Source organism: Solanum stenotomum, chromosome 8 (assembly GCF_019186545.1).
Source record: "Solanum stenotomum isolate F172 chromosome 8, ASM1918654v1, whole genome shotgun sequence".
NCBI lineage: Eukaryota > Viridiplantae > Streptophyta > Magnoliopsida > Solanales > Solanaceae > Solanum > Solanum stenotomum.
Genome location: NC_064289.1, coordinates 15,808,212 through 15,818,722, shown reverse-complemented (window position 1 = coordinate 15,818,722; position 10,511 = coordinate 15,808,212). Strand labels below are relative to the sequence as shown.

The following is a 10,511-nucleotide window of genomic DNA, read 5'->3' as shown; positions in this document are numbered from 1 at the left end:
GGATTAATCCTCTCTCTATAAATTTATCAACCAATAATCTTTTAATCATTCAATAATTTTAATTTCTTTTTACAATGTCGTACAATTACATGTTCAAATTCATAATTGTGGGAGAAACTGGAGTTGGAAAAACTTGCCTGCTTTACCAATTGACATCGGCGCGGTTCAAACCGGTTTACGAGGTCACAATCGGAGCTGAATTCGGATCCAGAACGATCACCGTCGACCGGAAGCCAATTAAGCTGCAAATATGGGACACGGCGGGACAGGAAAAGTTCCGATCACTCACGAGATGTTTTTACAGAGGCGCTGTTGGGGCTTTGCTAGTTTACGATGTGACTAAGAGGCATACTTTCCAGCAGCTCTCGAATTGGCTCGAGGATTTACAAAAACACGGCGATGAGAAATTGACAGTAATGGTGGTGGGGAACAAGTGCGATCTCGACGAAGAAACTAGGGCTGTTAGTAAAGAGGAAGGAGAGGAATTCGCGGAGAAGAATGAGTGTTTGTTCATGGAAGTTTCTGCTAGAACGGCAAAGAATGTGGAGGTGGCGTTCAGTATCGCGGTGGAGGAAATATGTGGGAAGATCGGAAATGGGGATTTTGGGACGCTGGAGGGATATAAGGGAATTACAATTGGGAATTCGAGAGGAAAAAGTAAAAGATTTTACTCATGTTGTGGTTGACGCCCGTTGTCAACTTGTTTATATACTAAGAAAACTGCCATCCCAATTAGATCACTATCTTATTGAATTTGTAGTTTAGTTGTTAACTTAATCTGGTTTTAAGTTTGCCTCACTTCGTTCTCGTTTTTGAATGCTTTCGATTTTACAATTCTAAATAATACATTAAATTCTTTAATTTTACTTGCAATGTTGTAAACAGGATAAAGAACATATAGATCAAGTATCGTTTGAGACATCTTTAACTTCCCAATGTCTGTCAAACTATGTCCACATTCTTAATGTATTTGATTTAACTATTCCGAGAAGCGATATATATTGAATAACTTAATCTCTATTCTAACTTGCAGCATGAACATGTTAAACAACATGTAAATCAAATTAAACAACTCTCAGTTTGTGTTAGAACTATTACTCTGTGAAGAGATATAAGAGAATTATCAGTCAATTTTGCTTCTGGTCTATTACATGTCTTCGTCTTCATCTTCATGTTCAAAATTGATTTCATTATCATTAGGAACATTAGCTCATAAGAATTCATATCCGTAATAATAAAAATAGAAGCAACCTTTCTTGAACAATAAAGGTATAGTTTCATATGATATTCAACCGGTATTATATTAAGGGAAAAAGGACGGATTTACCCCCGAACTTTAATAAATGGTACATCTATGCCCTCCGTTATACTTTGCGTCCACATAAGCCCCTGCCGTCCAATTATAGGTACACACATGCCCCTCTCACTAACGGACCCCTCAATTTTTACACGTGTCTTAATCCTAATGAACTACGCGTTGGGGTGGGTGGGATTTCCTTTTCACGTAAGTCAATTAATTGAATTATATTCTATAATTTAAATTAAATACTCTAATAATAAATCATCTACAGGAAGATCTATCTTTTCGATTGTGTACGTATTTAATAATATTATCTTAAATGATTTCACGACAAACACTTCAAATTATTTGTGTTAGTTGATTTGTTAATTATTCCACCAATGACATAATTAGGTAATTAAATATCATTTTATTATTGGTTGTTAAAAGTGACAAAGTTATATCTGGCATTATTTCTCATGCCCAAATTTCTTTTTAATAATTAGTATAATTATATTATAGACATTGGAATGATTAGTAATAACCAACGTGGGTTGTGTTGCACTAGTGGGAGTGTTTCACTCTAAACCAGAGGTTTCGGGTTCGAGCCCTTGGTATGGAAAATATTTTGTTGGGAGCGTCACCCTCAAATGAACCCCACAACGCTAGATGCNAAACTCAACGAATAGATTAGAAGTTTGCAAGGAAATTTTACTCTTAAAGAAAGAATATCCTCAGCCAGTTAGCAGATATGGACAGAATGCTTGTTGTGACAACTTTGACTGAAGATGAAAGCTACATTATTAATGGATTATGAGGAAGTCAATAAAAATGAAGGGTACTCATGGAAACAAAAGTCTACATCTCTTTGTCTTAAATAGGGTGATAGGATCACCAGGTTCTTTCACAAAATGGCCATTACCCATAAAAAGATACAATAACATAGAACAATTCATGTACAAGGAGTAACCATTGATGACCTAACAAGGATCAAGGGGAAGATCACTAACTTCTATTAGAAGTTATACACAAAAACAGAGATGTGGAGGAGTGCTAGCAATTTTGGAAATTGTTTGGTGATTTCAGAAGAAGAAAGGGAGAAATTGCAGGGGAACACAGAACTAGGCTAGGGTTTTGTGTGTGAGATATGGGACCTGCTAATTTGGGTCTTTTAATTAGGATGTCTTTTAGAGGAAATTGGGTGGGTATTGGGTTATGGGGCGGATAGTTGATTTATGGGTTAGAAAAAAAGGTCAAACGCGTAGTTCATTAGGATTAAGACACGTGTAAAAAATGAGGGGTCCGTTAGTGAAAGGGGCATGTGTGTACCTATAATTGGACGGCAGGGACTTATGTTGGTCAAGTCATTCTTCCTCTTTCAAGTATGATATATATCATTGTATATATTAGTGTGCGTTGGGGTGGGTGGGATTTCCTTTTCACGTAAGTCAATTAATTGAATTATATTCTATAATTTAAATTAAATACTCTAATAATAAATCATCTACAGGAAGATCTATCTTTTCGATTGTGTACGTATTTAATAATATTATCTTAAATGATTTCACGACAAACACTTCAAATTATTTGTGTTAGTTGATTTGTTAATTATTCCACCAATGACATAATTAGGTAATTAAATATCATTTTATTATTGGTTGTTAAAAGTGACAAAGTTATATCTGGCATTATTTCTCATGCCCAAATTTCTTTTTAATAATTAGTATAATTATATTATAGACATTGGAATGATTAGTAATAACCAACGTGGGTTGTGTTGCACTAGTGGGAGTGTTTCACTCTAAACCAGAGGTTTCGGGTTCGAGCCCTTGGTATGGAAAATATTTTGTTGGGAGCGTCACCCTCAAATGAACCCCACAACGCTAGATGCGAATTTAATCGAAGCTCTAATATAGACTCTGGAAACCGAGTGGAAAACCAAAAAAAAAAAAAAGAAATGGCTAGTAATAATGCAGTAGCAGTTACGTAGACTATAGATTCTAAATAAGATTATAAAATCTGCAATATATCATGTTAAATTAGGTCTTAGGTCTAACTCACACCCCAAAAGCTTGCTCAAAGGGAGAAGGATTGCCCAAGCCTTATAAGGAGTACACCCATCTCATTAACCACCAATGTGGGACTTTTGTTATTCTTTAACACCCCACCTCACACCTAGTGCTTAGCATCTGGTGCGTGGGCAATTTTGTTTTTGGGGGCCCCAACATTGGGTGAGACGGGCCCTGCTCTGATACCATGTACGTAAATTGAGAAAAGTTTGAACATGAAAAGAGAGAACTAAGAGAAGAAAATTCATTGTATTGAGAATGAAAATATGACTAGATACATGATCTTTAGGATATATATACATATTCATATTTCTGTAAATAACTTCTAACTAATCAACTTTTCAAGTTGTTGTAACTACCATACAGTGAAAGGACTAAACTATCTTTCCTACTTGTAACTAACTTTAACAGTCCCTTACATCTTCTTGTATCTCAATAATGTTAACATGAGAAATTTGACTAATGCTTGCAACATTTCAAATAAATAGGTCTTCTCCATTAATGAGTCTGTTACACAATAATTTCATTAATGAATTTTTCTCCATCTCTATTACCCAACGAACTCTTCTCCATTAACGACAATAAAATTTGATCCTTTTGACTTTCAATTTTGATTTTGAGCTATCAATAAATTTTCAAATTAGAGAAACGTATATAATTTAAAGATGGGAATTTACTTAGTGAACTGTACCTTCTTTGCCACCTCATCATTGAAGGAGCAAATAACTTCACTTTAAAATAGTCATAGGGGTAATAGGACTTTCATTAAGAATAAGTGTGTAATTAAAAATTTAATAATAAATTAAAGAAATATTTGACTATTTTCTCGCTTAAAAATATATACTTAAAATCACTTTTTTATTTTACTAACACTACAAAATTACTCAAATATATTTTGGCTTTGAAAGTTGAAATGCGTCAAATAAGTCAATCCACTATCAAAACACTCATGTTATATATGAGTGTGAGGGTTGAAAGAGCACTAATTAAGAGGAAATTATATTGAGAAAGTGTTGAGCTAATTGATTTAAGGCATGGCAAACAATCAACTACCAATTAGTATTGGCTCAGAAAAAGAGGGCAATTTTATACATGCAATGCAATTATTGTCATCATCAGTACTTCCCTTTGTGTTGCATTCAACAATTGAATTGGATGTATTTGAGATCTTAGCCAAAGCTAATGATACTCAACTTTCTTCTTCTCAAATTGTTTCTAAAATGCCTTGCAACAACCCTATTGATGCAGCCAATATGTTAGACAGAATGCTTTATGTGTTGGCTACTTATTCTTTGCTCACTTGCTCCATTAATAATAATAATGTTAGACTCTATGGTCTTTCACCAGTGGGAAAGATGTTTGTTAGTGATAATGAAGATGGTGCACCTTTGGGGCAACTAATGGCTTTGCTTCAACATAAAGCATCCATTAACACCTGGTAATTGTTCTCTCTTACACCTTATTATATATTTATTCTAGAGAAGTATCGAAAACACCTTTAAATTCGGCACGAATTATTAGTTTTATCTCTGAATTTTTGATAATCATAAAAACACCCATTTACTTTACTACTAAACTTAAATACAGTCCGGATCTTGCAACATTAGTGAAATACATTCTAAATTTTCGCTAAATTTAGGGGTATTTTCAACACTTCTTTCGGCTATTTATTAAGAGTTTGATACTCATACAAGAATTTGAGACCATTTTCTATGTCATGTTGTTGATCGAAGGTATATCTAAATTTAATTAGGCAAGTAGAGAGGTGTAAAAGACTGTCAATATTTCGAAGACAAAACAAAAAATTTGCACTAACTTTAGAAATAATATAGTAAAATAATCATGTTAATCATTAGTTTGTAATGAGTGTGTCAATCATATTTTAAGAAGAAAAAAGAAGTCACCTATTACTAAAAATTGCCATTCAATCATACACATTTTTTTCATAAAATATGATCAACGCAGACATGACCGACCTCCTCCTCCTTCTTCTTCCTCTACTCCCTCTTCCTTTGTTGCTTATCCTTTAAAATTCGACATATCGTAAATATAAATTGTTTCGAGCTAATTATATATTGAAAGATTCAAAATAACGAGAGAACTTCATATTTAAAATATGGAACTGTTTAGAGGTGATTTTGAATTGATCGAGATTGAATAGTAAATATATATTTCATATATAGTGCGTGTACATTTCATGTATAGTTAAGCTATATTAAGTTTTTTGAGTGTATCATAATGTATATTCAGTGTGTATATTTCATGTATAGATAAACTATATTGTATAGTCAATGTGTACTTTCTAAATTGCTGGTTATTTTTTATGTAAATAAAATTTCACTACATTTATAACAAACTAATTACTTTATTGCACATATTTGAAACTTTCCTTATAAAATATTCAAATAAGGACCATAAACGGCCCTAGACTATTTCAGAAAATCTATATATATCTTTCATCTACCTATTTTGCTTAAGAGTATCTCTCCTCTCACTTTCTCCCTTATAACAAACAGTCCTCCTTTTAAAAAAAAAAAAAAAGTGGACTTATATTTTTATAAATTAATAAATTTGTCGAAATAAATTTTTATAAATTAATTTTATTATTTGTACCTGTTATTACCAAAGTGGACTTATAACGATAAATTACTAATTGATAAATTTAGCCCATTATTTGCAAAGTTCAAAAGCAAATTAAATTAGACTTTAGATCATCTCTCACTCATTTCTATCTAATTTAAATTAAAATCACAGGTTTGGATTAAAGGATACAGTTCTTGAAGGAGGATTTTCATTTGAGAGGATACATGGTGTAAATTTATTTGAATATCAAAAGACGGATCCCGAATTAAGTGATGTTTTCAACAAGGCAATGATTAGTCATACAACTTTGGTGATGAAAAATATACTTGACACCTACAAGGGTTTTGAAAACATCAAGACTTTGATTGACGTGGGAGGTGGTCTTGGAATAAACCTCAACATGATTACATCTAAATACCCAACTATTAAGGGCACTAATTTTGATTTACCTCATGTTGTTCAACATGCCCCATTCTATGAAGGTACCTTTCTTATTTTTGTTAGAGAATAGGCTAAAATGATATAGAACAATTATTCATTTTTAAAAAAACTAATTATTCCAGGGGTGGAACACATTGGAGGAGATATGTTTGAAAATGTTCCACAAGGAGATGCTATTTTTATGAAGGTACGTACCTTAAATTAATTAAAATTACTAGTATTGTTGTTCCTTTAAATAATTGACAATTTTTATTAATGATGTATATATGTAAGTGGATTCTTCATGACTGGAGTGATAGTCAGTGCGTGAAGTTACTGAAGAACTGCTATAAAGCTACAACGGCAGAAAATGGGAAAGTGATAGTTGTTGAGGCCATTCTACCAGTGAAACCTGATCATATCCATAGCTCTGTGGTTATTTCACAATTTGATTTGATGATGTTAGCTCAAACTTCGGGAGGCAAAGAGCGTTCGCAACACAAATTTCAATCCCTCGAAACTGAAGCTGGATTTAATGGAATTAACTTTATATGTTGTGTTTCTAATTTTTGGGTGATGGAATTTCACAAGTAGCTCTACCTTTACTATTTCACTCTAAATATCATCCAATAAATAATCTTTCCGTTTATTTGTATTTGTCCAATATGTTTTCTCTAGTTTGTGTTAAGTGAGTTGTTGGACCTGTAAGATTAAATACTTTCAGGATCTTGAACATGATAATCTTACATAGAGAATGTTAGAGGGACATACCTGATGCGGAAGACATCATCACAAAGAGAAGCGGAAGCGTTAGTCGTAAATTGGTTTCTACCTCCTTGCCCTAACTTTATGTTACCACAACCGTCATTGATGGAATTAATGTAGAGAATATGTGGTAACCCTAATAGGTGGAGGGAGGACCAATTTATAGAGGTTATGACTTAATTTGGTACGTCCATCAAGTAACCAATGTACGGACGAGATCTATTCCTTATTAAATATTATTTATGGTATTACTTTGATTCCAAGTAAACTTGGACCATAAGTAAGAAATAATTAATAGTATTTAATAATAGTTCTTACATTCTCCCACTTGGCCCAATGACCATATAACATTAATATTTAATAAACAGTAGTTGCGCATCTAATAAATCTCTTCTATAATATCCATCATAAATACCACAATATAACAAACTACTAATGCGAGTTATGGAGGTTGTACATAAATTTTAAGCTACATACTTCCTTCCATATACTACTGCATTAGCAACTTATCATACTAGGTTCATAAGCTATAAAAATATATAACATTTTATGGTCCACAATAATGTCTCATAGAGACATATCTTGTGATATCTCAAAACAATAATGTGTACACCATTATGAGAAACAAGAAATTCATTAATCCATTCCAAGATTACTTTGATATCTTCCTAGCATTTCGACCGCAAAACTAATTTCCGGTCTTGTGCAAGTTTGAACATACATCAAACTTCCAACAATAGAAGATGAAAGAATTGATTTCATTTCTTTTCGTTCTACATCATTCTTTGGGCATTGCATGAGATTAACTTTGCCCCATTTTTTTTTGAATAGGAACTATTCTTAATTGTTCTTGTTAAACCTCTCTAGAACTCTTTCGATATAACCTTTTTGAGACAGTCCCAATGTTCCTTGTGATCTATCATGGAATATTTCTATCCCTATCACATAGGATGCCTCACCCATGTCTTTCATTTCAAAGTTCATAGAGAGAAAGTCTTTCGTCTCACGCAATATGCCTAAATCATTAGCAACAAGTAAAATGTCATCAACATACAGAACTAAAAATATAAACTTACTCCTACTAATCTTTTGGTATATGCACCGATCAACGGTAATTTCCTTAAATCCAAAAGATGTTATGGTATCATTAAACTTTATATACCATTGTCGTGAGGCTTGTTTGAGTCCATATATTGACTTCTTTAGTTTACACACCATCTGATCTTTTCCTTTAATTTCGAAACCCTCTGATTGGTCCATATAAACATCCTACTCGAGGTCTCCATTAAGAAAGACAATTTTCACATCAATTTGATGTAACTCTTAATCATAATGAGCTACTAAAGCCAAAACAATTCTTAATGAGTCTTTCTTTGAGACCGGTGAAAAGGTCTCTTTATAATCAATGCCTCCTTTTTGAGTGTATCCCTTGGCAACAAGTCTGGCTTTATATCGTTCAATATTACCATTAGAATCGCGTTTGTTCTTGAAGACCCATCTACATCCGATTCTTTTAGAACTTTATGGTAATTGAACAAGATCCCAGACTTTGTTGTATTCCATGGATTTTAACTCTTCATTCATGACATTAATCCATTTATTAATTAGACTCAGTGCTTTCTATGACCTGTGAAATGAAATCGGATCTTTATTAATTCCAATGTCAAAATCTGGCTCTTATAAATAAATCACAAAATCATCTGAAATGACCGATTTTCTCAATGGCATTGTTTGTGGTTCATTTGCGTCAGATACTTGTGAGTTAGTTCCTTTTTGAAGTGTTTCACCCAAATGTTGTTCAACATTGTCAAAGTGTTCTTCAACAAGAGGAACAACATTTGTGATTGGTACGGAAGTAGGTACATTCACGGGCAATGAAATATTTACCCTTCCCTCATTAATTTTCACATTTTGTCGTTCAATATTCCCATTAACTTCACCATTCTCAAGAAATTTTGCAAATGAACCTGGACATTGTTCTGATTCGTTATACTTTTTTTAAAAATAATATTCACCACCTCTATCTGACCTAATGATTTTCACGTTCCTATCTAATTGTCTTTCAACCTCATTAACATACACTTTGAGAGCGTCCGTTTCTTGAGATTTTTCTTTCAACAAATAGATAAATTCATAACGTGAAAAATCATCGATAAAGGTGATAAAAATATTTTTCTCCACCTAAAGATGGAACATCAAAGGGTCCGCAATTATCAGTGTGTATAATTTCAAGAAGTTGAGTGCTCCTTGTGGCACATTTCTTAGTATGTTTGGCTTGCTTTCCTTTAATGCAATCCAAACATATATCAAGATCAGCAAAATTCAAATTCGGAAGAATTTCATTCTTTACCAATCCTTTTAATCGTTCTTTGGGTACATGACCCAAACATTTATGCCACAAATAAGCAGAACTTTCATTTAGTGAACTACATTTAATTCCAATATTTTTTATGAATAGTAAGCAGGGATTCAGAAAAATTATTATCGTATTTCAATTTATATAAACCATCAATAAGAACACCATAACCATATAAAATAGTATTCTTATATAAATTGAAACATCCATGTCCAAACTTAAAATCAAATCCAGAAATATAAAGTCTTAAAAGGGAAATCAAACTCCTAGAAACCGAAGGAACATAAAGAGTCTGTAATAGATCAAGGTGATGTCTAGTCTCCAAGATCAATTGATAAGTCTCTATGCCTTCAATTTGATCCTTCATATGATTTCCCATGAACACGAAATTCTTATTTGGATTTGTAGTTTGGATCGTAATGAATCCCTTTCTTTTCAAATCAAGCTTTACGTTTCAGGCAATCTTTCTGATAGTGTCCTTCCTTTTTACAGAAACGACACACATCAGCCTTGAGTTCCTTACGAGCATCATGTGGAACTTTAGCAGGTGCTTTCTTTTTCTTAAACTTGTTGACCTTCACTTTAAGTCCTTTACCAGCTCCTTGACCCATGAGGTTAATGGAATGACCTCTTTGTTTCTTAAGTCTTGACTCCTCTTGAGTAAGCATACTAGACAATTCATTAATATCCCACTTAATCTTAATATTGTTATAGTTAATTTGGAATGGTCCATACTCAAGAGGCAATGAGTTCAGAATGAACTGAACCAAGAAGGAGTCATCCACTTTCACCCCCAAGGTCCTAAGTCTTGCTGCAATGCTAGTCATCTCGATGATATGATTTTGCATACTACGCGACCCATCAAATTTCATGGTCGTGAGTTCAGCCATTAGTGTACCAGCGAGAGACTTTTCAGCAGAACGAAAATGTTCTTCCACAAACTTCAGGTATTCCCTGGCACTTTCTGTTTGTGGAATAGTACTATTAATGTTGTTAGCAACAGTCATTCGCATGAACATAATGCTTAATCTGTTAAAGC

At 33.2% G+C, this 10,511-nt stretch overlaps 3 protein-coding genes across 3 annotated transcripts in view; all 3 read left to right on the top strand.

The window, feature by feature from the left end:
• Window positions 1-10,511, top strand: part of LOC125874421 (caffeic acid 3-O-methyltransferase 1-like) — a 124,839-nt gene that overhangs the window by 103,280 nt on the left and 11,048 nt on the right. The gene's annotated exons all lie outside the window — the stretch shown is intronic.
• On the top strand, window positions 75-686 carry LOC125872239 (ras-related protein RABB1c-like). The gene has a single exon (XM_049552957.1). It carries the CDS (start codon window positions 75-77, stop codon window positions 684-686), a length of 612 nt encoding a protein of 203 aa, XP_049408914.1.
• On the top strand, window positions 4,339-6,945 carry LOC125874422 (caffeic acid 3-O-methyltransferase-like). Its single transcript, XM_049555309.1, has 4 exons — window positions 4,339-4,786; window positions 6,103-6,413; window positions 6,495-6,559; window positions 6,646-6,945. The coding sequence occupies exons 1-4, from the start codon at window positions 4,383-4,385 to the stop codon at window positions 6,943-6,945; spliced, it is 1,080 nt and encodes a 359-aa protein (XP_049411266.1). The 5' UTR covers window positions 4,339-4,382.

What these genes read in the sequence shown, in the direction of transcription:
- LOC125872239 (XM_049552957.1), top strand. Translation starts at nt 75, where the DNA reads ATGTCGTACAATTACATGTTCAAATTCATAATTGTGGGAGAAACTGGA.
- LOC125874422 (XM_049555309.1), top strand. Translation starts at nt 4,383, where the DNA reads ATGGCAAACAATCAACTACCAATTAGTATTGGCTCAGAAAAAGAGGGC. An exon ending in AAAGCATCCATTAACACCTG is followed by an intron (nt 4,787 to 6,102) that starts GTAATTGTTCTC and finishes TTAAAATCACAG; the next exon opens with GTTTGGATTAAAGGATACAG. An exon ending in ACATGCCCCATTCTATGAAG is followed by an intron (nt 6,414 to 6,494) that starts GTACCTTTCTTA and finishes TAATTATTCCAG; the next exon opens with GGGTGGAACACATTGGAGGA.